This window comes from Notothenia rossii (genome assembly GCF_949606895.1).
Source record: "Notothenia rossii genome assembly, chromosome: 8".
Lineage (NCBI taxonomy): Eukaryota > Metazoa > Chordata > Actinopteri > Perciformes > Nototheniidae > Notothenia > Notothenia rossii.
In genome coordinates, this window is record NC_136906.1 from 27195910 (window position 1) to 27214559 (window position 18650).

At 40.9% G+C, this 18650-nt stretch overlaps 2 protein-coding genes across 3 annotated transcripts; one reads left to right on the forward strand and one right to left on the reverse strand.

Moving 5' to 3' along the window:
- Positions 1 to 494: 494 nt before the first annotated feature.
- Positions 495 to 6509, reverse strand: LOC307014075 (uncharacterized protein). Of its 2 annotated transcripts, XM_079641771.1 has the most exons (4): positions 5092 to 6490; positions 3822 to 4041; positions 3609 to 3668; positions 495 to 3076 (listed from the first exon to the last, which is right to left on the reverse strand). In XM_079641771.1, exons 1-4 carry the CDS (start codon positions 5261 to 5263, stop codon positions 2575 to 2577), a joined length of 954 nt encoding a protein of 317 aa, XP_079497897.1. In that variant the 5' UTR covers positions 5264 to 6490; the 3' UTR covers positions 495 to 2574. The 2 variants fall into 2 exon arrangements, with proteins under 2 accessions (XP_079497897.1, XP_079497898.1); XM_079641772.1 differs by lacking the exon at positions 3609 to 3668 and having other exon boundaries at positions 5092 to 6509.
- A 1054-nt stretch (positions 6510 to 7563) lies between these two features.
- Positions 7564 to 11979, forward strand: LOC307014074 (uncharacterized protein). The gene is made up of 2 exons (XM_079641770.1): positions 7564 to 9417; positions 9776 to 11979. Exons 1-2 carry the CDS (start codon positions 9021 to 9023, stop codon positions 11827 to 11829), a joined length of 2451 nt encoding a protein of 816 aa, XP_079497896.1. The 5' UTR covers positions 7564 to 9020; the 3' UTR covers positions 11830 to 11979.
- The last annotated feature ends 6671 nt before the right edge of the window (positions 11980 to 18650 follow it).

Consider the following 18650-nt stretch of genomic DNA (forward strand, 5'->3'; position numbering starts at 1 on the left):
GGGGGTCGTGGCTTGACAACCAGAGGGGGAGAGAAGGAAAACGGGAGTTTGTGAGTTTACACATAAACACACTTATTCACCAACGAGAAATACGTAAAGAAAAAGATTTATTAGCCATGAATTAATCAATTGGTGAATTTATAAAGAAAAAAGAGGAAACTATTAAATAACCCTAAAAACACACTGAGGGTAGAACATATTATTCAATCTTTTCATCATATGAACAAATTATTCTTTAAGAGTTTTTTATTCATGTGTGAATTTGGGGAAGATTTAATTTGTTACAGTATAGACCTACAGTTTAAAGGGATGGTTTTAGTAACCACTCTATAATAGCAGACAAATCTTTATTTGTATGGAAAATGTTAAAGGTAGAGCTAGTACCAAGCCAAAGATGGTATTCCAATCTAGAGTATTGATGTCTCCATTGTAGCATGGTTATTACCTCAAGAGGGAAGATTAAGGTGGAAATAACATTTGTTTTTCGTCCAAGATGTAGAGTTTTAAAATGACACTGGGCAAAGAGCGAAAGCAAAGTTTAATTTTTTTTTAAACTAATGTAGTTGGGAGCAATACATGCAGGGCCTTGGAGCACTCATTGTGATGGTGCATATTTGTTACAACAAACATCGTTTAGGGAGAAGGGGTCGCTCAACCCACCCTGCAGATGTTTTAAATCTTACTTGCAGCTTCAGAGGGAGCGCACGGCACCAGAGTATGAGTTTTAAAAGACAAGCGCCACCAGCTCCTAATGGTCATCCATTCACCAGATGACCTGACATTTAGAGATGTTATTTAAAGGAGAAACATATCTGCCATTAATGTAAATTCCTGAATTAAACTACAAACCATTAAATAAAATGACTTCTGTTTTTAAAATCCTTGTTAAAGGAGGGAGTAATTATCACATGCCCGGGCACCCAAGGTTCCACACACTGTAAAAGGGGTTAGCATAGCTATTTAAGTAGACCAGAATTGAAAATAAATTAGTATAATGAGTTATTGATATTCCACAAGTTTTCACACCATTTCAGGGACTTTATCACTGCATTAGAACAGACCACCCAAAGGTACTGAGTAGGAACTTTTAAGTGATGAAACTCTACAACTGTTGTAACTGACCAGAATCTTCTCCCAGAAATGACTGTCTAGAATGCCGTACCCCAGAGTAGAACGTACAACGGCCCCTTCTAGAGAACATATTACTTTCATACCTTAAATGGTATGAAAGGAGGGAGGGTAAATTTCTCAGGAGGAGACAGTTACAAATGCTAGCAGAACAAGACAACCCACCCCGTATACAGATGTGGATGACAATGATGAGTTAGTTTAAATGATATGGATGTTCGGAGATGAGAATCCATTTCAATTTACTTTACACTATTCCAAGATAGTTTATATTTATTTTTCAATTTACTTTGCCAATCCAAGATATTTTATTTTATTCTTTATTACTTTATACTATTCTAATATGGTGGATCTCATGTTGTAAAAATCATTGCTATTTTAAAATGGTTTGTTTCTTTTCACTTTGTAAAAACAAGTGCCTTAAGCAGAGCTGCCAACATACACGATTTTGGCGTAGCAGATACGATTTCCAGGCCCTAATTACGCCGCTACGCTTGACTTGAATATCCTACGCATTACCTAACAAATCGAAAAATGAATCGGTGAGCTGGCAGCCTCGTGCATGTGTTGACATCCAACCAGCACTACCCTGGTGAAATAGACCATGGTTGACCATGGTTGACCATGGTCAACCATGCTCTCCGAACCATGGTTGTACCATGATCAACCATGGTCAACCATGGTTGGGAAGTGGCATCACGGTTTGAGACCATGGTAAAATGGAAACCATGGTTAACCATGGTATCAAACCATGATTCTTGACCATGGTTAGGAAGGAGAATTTGGTTGATCAAACCATGGTAGACCATGGTCAAACCATGGTCAAGCCATGGTCGACCATGGTCAAACCATGGTCGACCATGGTTAAACAATGGTATGGTTGACCATGAAAACAATGGTCAAGCCATGGTAGACCATGGTCAAACCATGGTCGACCATGGTTAAAATGGCATGGTTGACCATGAAAACCATGGAACAATGGTGGACTGTCGGTACAAAATGTCAAAGAACAATGGTTGACCACAAATAATAAAACAATAGATTGATGCAGACATAATGGTGTTGTTTATGAATGACACATGGTTTACAAAGATGTACATTTGAACTTCAAATTAGAAAAGTCTGGTTAATACAAGTTCATAATTCTCCAATATATTTGCCCAGCTGGGGCCAGACTTTTTTATTTTGTGTTTTATTGATCCACTGACATTAAAACAGACAATTTGGGCAATTGCGACAAATTGTTAAGCAAAGAATTTTTCCTTTTCTATTCCCTCTCTCCATTCAGAAAAAAATACCAATGTTCACACCCCCCCCCCCCCACCCCCGTCTGACCATTGAAGTGAGGTTATCCCCCCCCCCCTTCCAAAAATCTAAAAAGTTGAAGAAAATATGTAAAACACAAAATAAAAAAGTCTGTCTTGAAGAGCATGATCACCTACTTGTTCATGTTGTACTCTTGGTCAAGCATTTCTGTACAGCATGAACAAGTGGGGTGATCATGCTCCTCTTCAGCTGGGGAAATTTCCCCATCACAACCGACAGCATTCTGCCAAAAAGTCGCAGATCAAAGGGTGGCTTGGCAATTGTTTTGCTGTTTGAAGCCTTCCCCGAGACGCTGTGGCTTAAAATGTAAGCCCGGGGGAACAGCTGGCACAAAACAATTTTGACAGCCAGGAATGGTTTGTCCTCGTGCCGAATCAACTCATGAAGGGCCTCCTCCGAAGGTGATGGTGACGGTGATTTTGGCGACGGTGATTTTGGCGACGGCGATGTTGGCGACGGTGATTTTGGCGACGGTGATGCGACCTCCAATGTTGGCAGTGATGGTGATGGTAGAGAGCTGCCATGTTCGGCAGGGTTGCAGTGGCGCCTAATTCTCTTGATCTGCGCCTTCAGCTTCCTCACCTCCTCTTCCATTTCCTTAAACTCTTTACGAGTTACAAAGCTGGAAAACAAAATGCGTATTTTTTAGGAATCATTTTGTATTATTTTTAGGAGGAATAATTAAGTACACATTTTTCATGAAAATTAATTAACATATAATGTCAGTAATTTTGTAGTTCTTTTTTTAAATTATGAGAACTGTACCTTAATCCTAAAAGGTATTCAAGTGTAGCATAGGGCCTACTTGTTTTAGCTTAATTTTCCTTTTGGCTAAACATCAACTCATTAGACTCCTGAGAAATAGTTCTCATCTTTCGGGCTACTCGTCTTCTTGCCTGAAATCGGACTCGTTTCAGGTTGTTTGGTGTCACCATAGCTGTACAAAATGCATGATTTTTTTACAAGGAATACTAACAGATCAAATGTTTGTAACCATGGTAGTATTGTCAGTATTTTTCTAAATTGTTAGAACTGTTACCTTAATCCTAAATAGTATTCAAATGGTCCAAAATTAAACATACTTGTTTTAGTTTAGTTTTCATTAGACATAAGACTCCTGAGAATAAGCAATTAAGCATGATATAAGTTCTTACTCGTCTTTGGGTCTACTTGTCTCCGTTGAACTCGTTTGAGGCTGTTTGGCGTCACCATTGCTGTACAGAAAAATAATATTTAACTGAATAAAATATAAACAGAAGAACAAGACACTAAAGTACAGGAGTGCCCGGTAACATGTTTAATTAAATATTTTTTTAAATACAAAATTAACATATTTCATGATTTACAGTATTTATCTTGAAACCTACCCATTGGTCTTCTCTGCAATTCTTTGGGCCATGTCGGCCACCACAGGGACATTCACTGGTGTCTTCTTTGTTGGCTTTTGGCCTTGGGCTGGCTTTGGTTGATCAGTGTCACAGACCCTGGTGACCTCCTTCGGCTTTGGTTCCACCTCCTCCTGCATGACCAGGGCCTTTTCCAAAAAATTTGGATCCTTGGAAAGAATATCCAAGTCTTTCTTTTGCCCTGTAAATAAATTAGATCAACAAATATAAATGTTAGCACTGGTTAGAGTGTAATTTTTAGACCAGTGAAATTACAGACAGATTTACAGTAGAAATGGTTATGCCATATGGCCTGTCTAAAAAAATAATGCTCCACAAGTGTGACGGAGGGGTAAAAAATAAAAAGTTGTATAAATTGTTTTTTGGTGTGAATACTATGAAAGTTGATATATTAAATATTTGAAAAATCACATATAATATTGCCAGTTTCTTCCGAATTATGTGTAATGTGTATGTTTCTATTGTGTTTCGCGGTTTTCTAGAAACACACCTTAATTGGTATAAAGTGTCAACACAGCAAGTCATATTAATTACATACACATTTTTATCTCTCAAATTACCTTAACCAATACATGTATCTAACAGTTATAAAGGTAAAATTTGTATAAAGCCATGATTATAAAAAATATATTTACTGCAAAAATTGTATACATTTTAATTCAAATAGATAAGGAGGGTAGACTACCTTGCACTTAGCATCTTTAAAAAGGTACTAAAACTTAATATTTTCTGAAGAGAAACTATCAAAATTCTTCACAATATACTAAGGCCCTAGCCTAGACTAGTTGAAAATTTATCAATCTCATTTGTATAATATGAGTGTCAAATTAGTTATGAGATCACAAAGTCAGAATTTGTATTTATCCACTGATGCATAATGTGGCAATACATTCACGCAAAGGTAGCTTATATACTCAAATAATGAGATTTTTGCATTTAAAATGGTTTCAAATAATTCTCAAGATCAAGCTCTTATGATTTAAAGGTTAAACAGCTCCAAGGAGACTGGAAATGAAAAAGATATAGGCCTACTGTCACACAAAAAGCGTAGCGTATGTTATAGGTCTAACACTCCTGACATTTTGACGTGCATAAAAATCATTTATTTCGCACAAAATTGTACATATATGTATTATATATATATTCTACATATATCCTCTAGGCTAGTCTAGGCCTATAATAATAATAATCATTGTCAACATATACACAGTGATAGTCATAGTTTACATACCTATACTGTACACTATGGCCCGGTGCAACCCAGGGTAGCCAGGGCACTGAGCTTGTACTTCTTCCCCAACGTGGTACTCTGACAGCTCTTTCCTAGGTATTTTTATCAAGTTCAGGCTCACGACCGTCCCCTGTCGGTCTGCAGGCCACCACATCAGTGCGTGTGTCGTCATCTTGAGTATCTTGGCTGAGTTACACTTTAATAAATGACTTGCAGATGTAGAATTAAAATCTAGGCAATTTGGCCGATCGTGACGCTAACTGGCAAGATCGGAAAAGGTTGCCTTCGCGCCAACGGTTATGGAACAGCGAATGGCATCATCTGGATCATCTGGGATTTCTGGAGACCAATCAAAACACTTGATATTCGGCCAGTCTGAGGAAATTTCCGCGGGAGACTGCTCCATAGACTCCAATCGCCCGCCGAGAAAATACGAGATTTCGAATGAGACTTCGAGAGCAAGACAAGATGGCGTACTGTGCACGCAACACGAGTTCATATTTACTTTTAGGCTGAACTCGTACTCCTAAATGAACAAACTGGACTCATTCAGCAAACTACAAAGATGTCAAAGGAAGACTGCTACTCGATCCAGACTGACACTGATGGAAACACAAGGTTTAAGTGTTCTGAATGCGGGAGGATTCTATCACGGAAAGAACGCATCCTGTCTCATCTCGTCAGTGCTCACAACAAAAGTAAGTCTGCCAGATGAAATTCGATTTTTGCGAGATAAGCTTAGTCTACAGGGCTCGACATTAAGGACTGCCCGATGGCCCGGGGCCATCTAGTATTTAGCGCGGGCCATGAAGCCTCACCTGCTGGTTGCCCGATCGGGCAATCTATTATACCAGTATCATGCAGCTCGCGGATCCAGTAATGAGTGACCCGACAGTAAAATTTTGACCGAAGAGATTTAGATTTGCTTGCTAACGGGAACTCTGACGTCGCCATTGTGTGTTCTTCGCGGATGCACTCGGCTGCTCGGGTCTGCTCGGTCAGCTTTCGGATGAGGAGGCATTCCTTCGACCAACTTACAGTAGATAACATTACAAACATTTTTAACAGGGGCCATAATAGCGTAAATAATGTTTGTTTTGGCAGTTATAACTGCATGTAATGTTATCTACTTTTTTACATCTGGGAAGGCATTTGCCTTCATCAGATGGAAAGTGTCTTGACCAACAACTTAAGTATTTATTATAGCTATGCAGGGCATGCAAGCGAGCAAACACAAACAAGTGAAATGAAGAATACTATTGAAATTGTAATATTGTGGTGGTTCAACTTATAATTCAGTCTATAGAATGCACCAGACAGCATCTAAGAAGACCTGCAAAAATCTAAATGTTCTAGGGGGAGGCCCCCCAAACCCTTCGTGCGTCATTTCGTCCGGCGCATTTTTCAGGGCAATCTCTATTGGGCTCAGGGCCATCTGTAATAACAACAACAACAGCCTGGACGTGTGTGTGTGTGTGTGTGTGTGTGTGTGTGTGTGTGTGTGTGTGTGTGTGTGTGTGTGTGTGTGTGTGTGTGTGTGTGTGTGTGTGTGTGTGTGTGTGTGTGTGTGTGTGTGTGTGTGTGTGTGTGTGTGTGTGTGTGTGTGTGTGTGTGTGTGTGTGTGTGTGTGTGTGTGTGTGTGTGTGTGTGCCATCGAAGCTAATTTAATTTACTTTATTTATTTAATGTATTAATTATTTTATTTAATTTATTATTTATTTAATTTAATTTACACAAGCTAATAATTTAATTTTCTTTCTTCAATTTGTTGTTTATATTTGTGACCCCATTTAAGGCAGGTTTAGAACAAGGGTACATGTAGACCATGGTTGACCATGGTTTCTAGAAACAAAAGTACGATGTACAAATGTAGGCCATGGTCTACCATGGCTGACCATGGTTTCTTGAAACATACATTTAGATCATGTTCTACCATGGTTGACCATGGTTTCTTGGAACAAGGTACATGTAGACCATGGTCTACCATGGTTGAAGGAAACCATGGTTAGACCATGGTTATAAAAACATGGTAGACCATGGTTGACCATGGTAGAATTTGGTTACCATGGTCAGGCACCATGGTATTTCATGGCCAACCATGGTTTTACCATGGTTGGCCATGAAATACCATGCTGACCATGGTCAACCATGGTCAGATTTCACCAGGGAAAAGCTCACATATAAGCCGTTTTATGATTCGTCCCTTGCGTTCGCAAAGAGCCAATAGGATCGGCTGTACTTCTTTTTTGTAATGCCCTCACTACTGTTACCAGGATGCTATGCTGTTTTGGCTCCCGCTGTTGATGAAGAATTCTATTCATGTAGACCAGTGCCGTGCGGTGAGGTTCGTAGCTGGCTTTCAGAGTCAGATAGGCCTATGTGAAAAATATGTGAAGTCAATAGAGTATATTAAAACATACCTGTACTTTTCGGACTATAAGCCGCGCCTTTTTTCCCATTTTTCGACGCTGCGGCTTATGTAACGGTGCGGCTAATCTATGGATTTTTAAAGCTAACGGCCACCGCCTTTAACTCTATGGGCTCTATGGCCGGTCCGCGGACCCCCACCTTTAAGCGGCGGGTTCCAGCAGGAAAAGCTGGAGGTCGGAAAAGAGTGAGACAGGTAGCGCGCAAAAGTAAAAGTGGAACCGAGAGTGGTACGAGAGACAGAACGAGAGCAAGACAGACAGACATTACGAGAGCGAGACAGTTTGTCCCCGTACCACTGGTTGAAAACCGCTGCTCTAGATCACTGCCGGTACGTGCGCTGGGAGCGCACCGTTTAATTTTGAAAGTTGAAAAGTTTGTGTGTCTGAAACACTATGTGATACAGTACAGTTTACACAGCACAGTACATGTTCTGTAGCTACTATTGCAATAAATGCTAACACTTGAATACGTTATGCAAATATGCAACTTGTTTGTTGAAATGTTAATAAATGGGAGCTTCCTCAAACAGCCATCTCTTTCCCGACAATCCCCTCTGTGCACGAACCCTTACATATGGTAATTAAACATTAAAACACCTGCGGCAGATTCATCGGGGTAAATCATTATGGTTACATACTGTTACATATATATATCGGGGTAAAACCATCAAGCATCTTTGTAACAGAGCAGGGAGGCATTATACAGGAGGGGATATTTCCTCACTAGCATCTTTGTTACAGAGCAGGGAGGCATTATACAGGAGGTGCTAATTTCTCACTAGCTCCGCTAGCCTTTCTCTTAAATTCAACGGCGCGTGCCGTCTAACATAGACAATCACACTGTGACTGGTCGATCGAGTTATCTTCTGTCCCGTCGTATGAAACAAGCATTTTAGCTCAAGCAATGATCTCAGTAAATCGGGACGTGAAGTGATTAATGGAGTCTAGTGTCCAGGCTTTCGCACGCCCTCCTCATTGAGACAGAGATAGCCTACTGTTTGCCTCCCCTCTGCTTTTTCACCGCGGGTTTATGTCAGATCAGCAAGACTACAACACATAGGCCTACCTAAAATACATTACCTACTCAATGGATAGAAAGGACATAATACGAGTGTCTACAAACATTTCACAGACAATGAGAGAAAAAGGCATGCGTTTAATCCAGTTTGTGAGGGATTGCTCAATCTGACGTGAGGCGCCGCTCTTTGCTGCCTTACCCCGCTTGTCTCCTCTCTGTTTGAACCATAGACTGGTTTGAACAGGTCACGAGCAAATTCAGCTATTTTGGTTATAAAATTATTTAAGATAATTGGAATCATACAAAAATTACATTTATAGCACAGATAAGTAGAAAATATTAATATCTGTTTTATTTCATTATATAATTTAACATATGTGTTGTGTTTTTATTATCTTAATTTCTAATGGACCAATGATAATTCGTGAATACACTATGCCCGCGAAATCGCGGAGCGAGCTGTCAGTTGAAGTCTATCAAAAATGGATGGTGAACGTACTTGTCCTCCGCCGAAAAAGCGGCGAATTTCTGAACAGCGCTTCAAGCTAGAATATAACGCAGAATGGCCGACCATCACCCGGTCGAAGCTGGACGACTTCCACGCTTACTGTATGTTGTGTAAGGCAGATTTTAGCGTGAGGCATGGGGGCCGACACGACGTTGAAAAGCACACCAGGACTGCTAAACACACGTCATACAAGGCGGCAGTGGAAGCTACAAGGCCCATCGCGGGCTTCTTTACGGTTGACAGTGACACCAGTGTCATAAATGCCGAAGTGCTCGCTGTGGACTTTCTGGTGGAACACAACATCCCGATCGCGGTGGCCGACCACATCGGGCCACTGGTGAAAAAGATGTTTCCGGACTCGAAAATCGCTGGTAAGGCTCAAATGACAAATAGCCTCAATTCATCTCAAGCATTCATAGGCATAGATTTATATCTGTATACTGTCACAATACACTCTACAATCTGTACAGACTAGCCTATATAAAACAGTTACAGTACTGCCCTGGTTGATAATCTGATTTAAATCTTGCAAATTAATGATTGCTAATTTATACTGATACTGTATCATTCTGATAAACATTTTTCATTTTATGTAAAGGTGAAAAAAAAATAGCCTAGGCCAACTTACTCTACAGAGGATTAATATCATGATTGTAATTCTGCAATTCTGTGTAATCTAGAGTATAATCATGATAATACAATTCAATATTTTTGTGATTGCAATTGCAGGAAAGTATGGGTCTGGTCGCACAAAGAGCAGCGCCATTGTTGGAGCCCTTGCCAAGGAGGATGCGTCTGTGATCACGGAGGCAATGAGGACAGCTCCATACTCCCTAGCCACGGATGGGAGCACTGACTATGGAGACTGTAAGCTGTATCCTCTTGTTGTGAAGTACTTTGATCGAGGACTTGGGCGTGTTCTGACAGTACTGCTATCTTTGCCAGAGTGTCATGAGGCATCTACTGGGCAGAACATATTCAAACTCATTGACAATGAACTTGAGAAACGTAGCATATCCTGGGACAACTGCATGAGTCTTGGGGCAGATAATGCCATGGTGATGCAGGGACTCAAAGCTGGCACGGCAGGCTACATCAACAAAAAAAACAGTGCAGTATATGTGCTGGGATGCCCGTGCCATCTAATTCATCTAGCTGCAGAAAAAGCTGCTGCTCAGCTTCCAGTGTCCATTGAAGAGCTGCTGGTGGACATATACTTCTACCTAGACAAATCCAGCAAGAGGAAACAGGGACTGAAGAAATTTCAGGATCTGTGTGGAGTGGAAATGAGAAAGATTGTTAAACATGTAAGTACGAGGTGGCTCTCTTTAGATAAATGCATCGCCAGGTTGTTGCAGCAGTGGCCTGCATTGCTGCAATACTTTGAGTCAGAACAGTCTGGGCACAGCAGCAAGAACAAATCCACGCAGAGCAGCAGCAAGGACAAGACCACGCAGAGCAGCAGCAAGGACAAGTCCACCCACAGTGTTAGCAAGGACACATCAACCCACAGTAGCGGCAGCAAGGACAATTCTCAGTTTGATTTGGCAGGCTATCTCTTTCGCCAACAAAACCTAGCCAAATTCAGTCAGGGAAAGAAAACACCAGCAGCTGAAACCACACAGCCCAAGACTGCAACGGCAAAGCCCAACACATCTAGCGCTGCACCCACTCGGCCCAAGACATCTAGCACTGCACCCACTCAGCCCAAGACATCTAGCACTGCACCCACTCAGCCCAAGACATCTAGCACTGCACCCACTCAGCCCAAGACATCTAGCACTGCACCCACTCAGCCCAAGACATCTACCACTACACCCACTCAGCCCAAGACATCTAGCACTGCACCCACTCAGCCCAAGACAGGGGCACAACAGAGAGTGCAGAGGGCATGTCAACATCTGCAGGACCCAACATTCCATCTTTACTGCTACTTTCTGAGTGCGGTCCTGCCGATATTTGATGAGGCCAACACTCTGCTGCAGCTAGACAAACCCTGCATACAAGTACTACACAGGACTTTGACCACACAGCTGAAGAATCTCTTGAACCGATTTGTGAAGCCTCAGGTGATCAATGCAGCTGCTAAGGTTCACCAGGTACCATTTAGGGAACCAAGCAACCAGAAGAGCAATGAGACCTTGTTCATTGGGCAAAACACCAGAGACGTCATAGCAGATCACCCTGAGCTTGAGGAGCTGCAGCTGGCCCAGGTCTTCAGCGCTGTGCGGGCATTCTACATGAAGGCTGTTGAGTACATGGTGAAGAAGTTTCCCTATGATGACCCAGTGTTACGGAATGCTTCTGTGGCTGACATGTCTGCACGGGACAGCGCAGAGTTCAATTCTGTGAGGTACTTCACAGGCAGATTCCCCTGCTTGAAGATGAATGCTGAGGAGATGGACAAGCTTGAGGGTCAATTCATGACCTACCAAACCGATGCTCTGCCAGAAAGCATCACCAGCTGTGACAGACCAGACACACAGTGGCACCTGATGAGTCAGCTGAAGGATGGAAATGGCCATCTCAAGTACCCTTTACTCTGCAAGGTAATGCTGGCTATCCTCTGCATCTTCCATTCCAATGCAGACTGCGAACGCATCTTCAGTCTTGTCACAAAAAACAGAACGGAGTTCAGACCTAGTATGGGAATGGAGACCCTGAGTAACCTCATTACCCACAAACAATTCATGGTGGCAAAGGGGTCTGTCTGCTACAAGCAGGCGTACTCCAAGACAACTCTTGCCAAGGCCAAGTCAGCAACCTATGACCATCTAAAGTGAGAGGTTGATCAGATGGTCATGTCACAGCCAAAGGTTCCCTTGAGTTGAACTCTGTTCTAAAAAAGGCTGTGTACAGGTTTTTCATGTGTTATTGTTCAGTATTGTTTCATGATGAATTCTGTTCGGTTAATAAACATATTTTTTTGTGTATGTTGGTGTTTAATTGTGTGCAACAGTACAGGGAAAAGGAGAAATTATACACAAAAAATTTACTTTGCAGAAAAACATGTCCTAATATGACCTAGATTGCATCTCAGAGCATGTAAAGTCTCTGGCTTCTGATAAGATAAGATAAGATAACTTTTATTAATCCTGTAAGGGAATTGCACATGTTATAGCAGCAGGGTGATAGGAAAAGGAATAGGGAACTATATATACATACAATTTACAGTAAAATAGAAACAGTTGAATACAAAAGATAAATAGAAATAAGTAAAGTAAAAATGAAATAAGGGGGCATTCTGGGGGCTTCGGCGGACCTCGGACCCCCCGCCGGAAAAAAAAATTGCCTTCCTCCGCTCGGCATGCTACTACTTTCTATAACACAATGTTGGCAGCTCTGCTTAAGACTGAGCGTGGTATGAGAACGGTTTCTGTGAAAGGAGGGACGAAGAAATGTTCTGATACCAAGCCATTGCTGCTATTTTGAAGAATGATATTGAATGTAAACACTAGAAGTTATGCACAAGGGAAAACTTTTATGTTTGAACACAGACAAGAATTTATTTTGTATTTTTGTAAAGCCGGCTGTAAAACCATTCCGTTTGATTGTATGTTTGTTAATATGAGATATGTAATATGCAAAGTTCAGATGAAGAACTCATTGATTTCAGTATTATACACACCTTTTAGGTGTGTAAGGAGGGACTGTTAGAAATTAAAATCAATGTTTTGATGGTATAATGTAGCTTAAACATACCGTCAGTTTAAACGCTCTTTTATACTGAAAAACCAGAAATTCTTGTGCACAAGCAGTTAAGCTTTTATTCTGAAAATCCTTCATCTACGGTTAGCATTTAGCATGTGGCTAATATACGAATTCCTAAAGAGGTGAATTGAGAAGCGAAATGACGTGGTGTGGTGAAAACCGAAACCTACTGATTTAACACTACAACGATAGATGTCGAGATACTACCATGTTGAATATTAAATTAAAGTACAGTTTATTTGAATACATTATTGTTTACAGACGAGAGTAGCATGTGACAACATCCGGAATGACCGGAAACCAAACGAGCCGAGAAGTATTGTTTAGAGTATTGATTACAGCGTTTAGAATGTGTTAAATGAAAAGTGATGAAAGAGAATATGAGGAGAAATGGCGTGTTAAGCATATATTGAATGTGAAAAGAACCTATCCTCTGTTTAAATGCAATAACGGACATTGGAGACGAGGTGAGCCGGCTGGCGGGGAGGAGCCAGCAGAGGATATATAACAGCGCCGGAGGAGAGATCCATTCTCTTCTCTTCTTGCTCAGGAGAGCCAGATCACAGCTGTTTTCTCCCGGAACAATATTCTGTCTGTAACACTACCGCGCCTTTTTTAATTAAAGTATCCCATTTGAATCTTTTCAGAGACTCCATTTAGTTTCATTTTAAAGCTTCTCTCCTGGACGCGAGAATAAAGAACATATTTAACATTATACAAGTAGTAGTTTTAATTGTCTGCGGTCTATGGAGGCCTACTCCCACTTGTCGAGTACGGCTGTGCTGAGGTGGTTTTCCCCCGGAGACATCGCAAAGAGACGGAGCGGCTCCACCTGTTGCTGCCTGCGATCTGCGATCTACGGAGGCCTGCTCCCACCTGTAGAGTACGGCTGTACTGAGGAGATTTTTACCCCGGAGTCGTCGCAGAGAGACGGAGTGGCTCCACGCTTCGGGCTTGGCCTGCTTCCACCGGGCGCGTGCTGCTGTGCGGAGGAGGACTTTACCACGGCTGAGGCCTGCTTTCTACCTGTCCTGGTTTTGCCGTTGCAGAGGCCTGCTTCCACCTGTCGTGTGCTGCGGTGTCGTATGCTGCTTGCTGAGGAGACCTTTCACTCCGGGGATACCACGGAGGGACTGGAGCGCTTCCACGTTGCTGCTTTCGCCTGTCCTTTGCTGCTGTGCTGATTTGCCCCAGGAACATCGCGGATACTGTATGATGGTCTGGGAAAATGGCCCATATCGGGATTCTGCTGTGCCTGTTAACTGTTTTGGACTATGAGAAGATCTCTAGTCATTCTATGAAGTCTACTGGATTCAGGTCTGTTCTGCCACCCGCAGTGGGCATCCCCTGCAAAGGTTCGGATGTGTTACACAAACATTTACCGGTTGCCTTGTCACAGACAATCTGCTCGACAAAATATGTTTGTGTTTTTTGTTTTCCTGCGATGATGGTTCTTCAGGACTGCTTCTTAAGCTCAAATCGCACTCTCGCAGACTTTTTCGGTGTTTCTAAAGTAGATGACAATGTACAGTATGTGTGTTGATTAAGAGGAAAAGATGCCTGTTTTTTTTGTTGTTATTACTGTCAGGAAATGTACAACCTAACCCTGGTCCTCCCAGTAGTAGTAGTCAGATCGCTACTCCTGCTGATTTTAAAGCTAGATCTGGGTTGGGTTTCATCCATTTGAATGTGCGAAGTCTGTTAGGTAAACTAGATTTTGTCCGCATTTGGGCGTGCTGAGTGCTCGACTGACGCTGATGCCATTGTCTTATCAGAAACATGGCTAGATAAATCTATGTTGGCCTCTGACATTCCCTTAAATGGTTATAATGTGTATCGTTCCGACCGGCCTAATAAAGTTGGTGGCGTTGCCATTTATGTTAACAATAAGTTCAGTGTATCCACATTAGTTTCCAAATCTATCAGTAAGCAATTCAATTTTTTAGCCTTTAATATAGAAGTGGCAAAGGGGCAACAGGTCATGGTGGTGGGCTGTTACAGACCCCCCTCAGCTGTCAAGGACTCCTTGTCTTCGCTAGCAAATCTTTTATCGCAACTAGACTACAAGGAAATAGTACAACTTGGTGATTTTAACTGGGACTGGTTAACTGCAGTATCAGAGGATTTTAAAAACCTTTGTATCTCTTTAAATGTTACTCAGATTGTTGATAGTCCTACTCTCCCTAACATTAAGTCCCCTAATAAATCCTCCCTAATTGATCTCATTCTAACTAATGTTCCCTATAAATACTCATCTGTGGGAGTATTTGCGAATGATGTGAGTGACCACTGTGCTGTAGCCACAATTAGGGACACTAAGGTCCAAAAGGTTAAACCTCGTATTATTATTATTAAAGGGACATAAAACATTTTGTGGAGCAGGGTTTTCTCCATGATCTGTTTGGGTTTGATTGGGGAAAAATCTATCTGTGTGCTGATGTAGAAACCGCATGGTCTTACTTTTATCTTGGTTTTATGGAGATCATTGTGCACCCCTGCGTAAATTTAGAGTAAAGGGACGAGACAATCCTTGGTTTTCTGCTGAACTGTCCAGTCTCCTTCATGAGAGAAACAAGGCACGGGCAAAGGCTAGGAAATCAGGCTCAGAGGTAGAATGGCTGCGTTTTAGGCAGCTAAGGAATATCGTCACTTCACATGTCAAAAGTGCTAAGTCGAAGTACTATTTGTCAGTAACCACAGAAAACCTAAATAATCCTAGGAAATTTTGGAAAGCCATAAAATCAAAATCCACCGGTGAGATCCGTAATGAGCTACCTCTGTGCCTTACCACAGCATCTGGCACTATATCGGACAGGGCCACTAACTTAAATTGCTTTAATAAGCATTTTGTGTCCTGTGGTTCTCTGTTTGATTCTGTTTTTAACTCTTCTACTGTGAACACCCCAATCCGTGACTCTGAACAATGTGGTCTGGAAAACCCTTTCAGTTTTACTCCTTTTACTGTTAATGTTGTTCATGAAGCCTTAACCAAGATCCTTAGAAACCGGCCGGCCCGGACAACGTAGAACCTTTCTATTTAAAGATAGCTGCAGATTTGATTGCTCCTCCTCTCACTACTCTTTTTAACCTCTCCCTCAGCACAAATGCAATTCCAAAAATATGGAATTCAGCATATGTCTTGCCTTTGCTGAAAGGAGCGGAGGCAACTATTTTAAATAACTATTGGCCAATCTCTAAATTATCAGTTCTGGCTAAGATTCTTGAACGCCTAGTGAGTGAACAGGTAAAAGTGTTTTTATGTACAAATGACATCCTGTCTAAACATCAGTCAGGCTTCAGAAAGCAACAAAGCACCATCACTGCGACAATGGAAGTGGTGAATGACATTACGAGTATTTGAGATAATAAGCAGAGTTGTGCAGGTCTATTTATTGACCTTTCCAAAGCGTTTGATACCGTCGATCATCGCATCTTAAAGCAGAGGCTACTTAGTATTGGGATATCCAGCCATGCAGTTGGGTGGTTTGTGAACTACCTCTCTGAAAGGTCCCAATGTGTTCATTTGGATGGGCTGTCTTCTGAGTGGTTGAACATTGCTAATGGTGTTCCTCAAGGTTCTGTTTTAGGTCCACTTTTATTCTCCATATATATCAACAGTTTAGGTGAAAATGTGAATGAAGCTACTTTACATTTTTATGCGGATGATACCGTGATGTACTGTGCAGGTCCCTCCATTAAGGAGACTGGTGTTAAATTACAGGCTGTTTTTAACATTATTCAGACTCAGCTCGCTGAGCTTAAGCTTCTTTTAAATGTTGATAAAACCAAGGTATTGCTATTTTCAAAAGCTAAAAAGACACCAGAGCCTGTTTTAGATATTGTTACTATGCGAGGACAAGTACTAGAAGTGGTTGCCTGTTATAAATACCTTGGTATCTGGCTTGATGATTGTCTCACTTTTAAACTTCATGTCAATAACCTGCTTAAAAAGCTGAGGGTTAGATTAGGTTTCTTTTTTAGAGACAAGTCCTGTTTCTCACTTTAGGCCAGGAAAAGGCTAGTCACTGTGACCTTTTTACCTGTGCTGGACTATAGTGATTTGTTGTATATGAATGCACCTGCCCATTGCCTGGAAAAGTTAGATGCCGCCTATCACAGCGCACTGAGATTTTTCACAAATTGTAAAGCACTTACACATCACTGTACACTGTATGCCAAGGCAGGTTTGCCATCACTTACTGTAAAGAGGCTCAGTCATTGGTACACATTTATTTATAAAGCTTTGTTGGGTAAACTCCCGTATTATATCTGCTCTCTGATAACACAGAGAGTTGCAAGCAGCTATTGTCTGAGATTGCATGATGTAGTATTGTTAGATGTGCCAAGAGCAAGGACTGTCTTTGGTAAGACAGCTTTTATGTGCGCAGCTCCAATTGCTTGGAACAATCTTCAGCAAGAATTGAAACTGAGCAATCTCATTCCTCTGCATGTTTTTAAAGCTAGGCTAAATGAAATGCTCGTTGATACTATGGGCACTTGTAAATGTCTATAACTATGTAAATATAATGTATAATGTCCTTTATTGTTTTATGTTTCATGTGGAACCTATATGCTGCAGGTCTCCCTTGAAAAAGAGATCTATGATCTCAATGGGACCAATCTGATTAAATAAAGGTTTGAAATGAAATGAAAATAGCAATATCCTGCACAATTATGTGAAAACATGAATAAAACTATACATCTTCAGATGTCATACTTACATAAGTGTCCTACAATAATAATACAAAGTTATTATGGCATTGTATACTATGTGTTATTTGTAACATCTTCAGAAACTACTTTTCCAACTCCTCATGCAGTTGACTGTTACAGGTCTATACAGGTTCATGGTACAATGCATAAGCTTCAAATCGAGAGATTGAAACTGTATTTTCCTCTACCGTTCTGTTTTAATTTCACAATAAAGCTAATAGAATATGTTATATTTGATGAAAACATTTAAATATTAAGAGTAGCCTACATACAAAATAGGGGGAAAGTAGAAGGTCAATGATAGGAATATAGAATAGAAAATATCAAGAAGATACTGTAGTGATCTCTACAATAAAACAGCTAGTGCAAGATGTCCAAAGATATTGACAGGAGGATGTGCAAAACAGACAAACTAATAAGGCTTTATTTAAACATTAAAGATTACTTTAAGTTAATGTCTTCTTTTGAATAAGAACAAAACTTTGGGGGTATCAACAGATACATATTAAGTCTGACAAAGTACTTAACGTCTAATATGTTGCAGTCTGATTTAAGGGTTGTTTATATTTCACATCATTAATCAGAATCTGCAAAGTAACTAAAATAAATGTAGTGGAGTAAACATACCAGGTTGACCTCTGAATTGTAGTGGAGTAGAACAAAGTAGTACATGCTGCTGTAACAAAAACATTTCCCAACTTGGGATCAATAAAGTATATCTTATCTTATCTTATCTTAAGATGATCGATGGCTACTGCCATATTTGCAGAATTTGCCTCTGAACCTTGATAAGTGCATGTTTCAGACTTATCAATTAACAACAGGAGGGGTCACAGACATAAGACCAGCTGTTAAATAAAGCTCTTCTGACCTTAGCTGTCATGTGGGTATATATATTAATGCTGCCCATTATGGACACAAGCAATTTTCACCCATTTATTAATGATATGTTTTAAATTTGATAACACCAATGTGTTTCCCATCCCCTAAACTTCCAGGGGTGTACACAGTATAATACTGGCAACTTCTAATTGTGGGAAATACGAAAACGTCTTTTAAAACTACAATTCCCAGTAGAGACATGCAAGAACATGTTGTGAAAGACAATAGCCAGCATGTGTAGTTCTGGAGGGGGGAGCTAGGCTGGACCCGTTGGAGCCCAGTTTTGGATAGTCTGCCG

Excerpts from the sequence above, each read along its gene's own strand:
- LOC307014074 (XM_079641770.1), top strand. The coding sequence starts at position 9,021 with ATGGATGGTGAACGTACTTGTCCTCCGCCGAAAAAGCGGCGAATTTCT. Across the intron at positions 9,418-9,775 it reads TCCGGACTCGAAAATCGCTG|GAAAGTATGGGTCTGGTCGC; the intron begins GTAAGGCTCAAA and ends TTGCAATTGCAG.
- LOC307014075 (XM_079641771.1), bottom strand. The coding sequence starts at position 5,263 with ATGACGACACACGCACTGATGTGGTGGCCTGCAGACCGACAGGGGACG. Across the intron at positions 4,042-5,091 it reads GGCCATAGTGTACAGTATAG|GGCAAAAGAAAGACTTGGAT; the intron begins GTATGTAAACTA and ends ATTTATTTACAG. Across the intron at positions 3,669-3,821 it reads ATTGCAGAGAAGACCAATGG|CAATGGTGACGCCAAACAGC; the intron begins GTAGGTTTCAAG and ends TTTTCTGTACAG.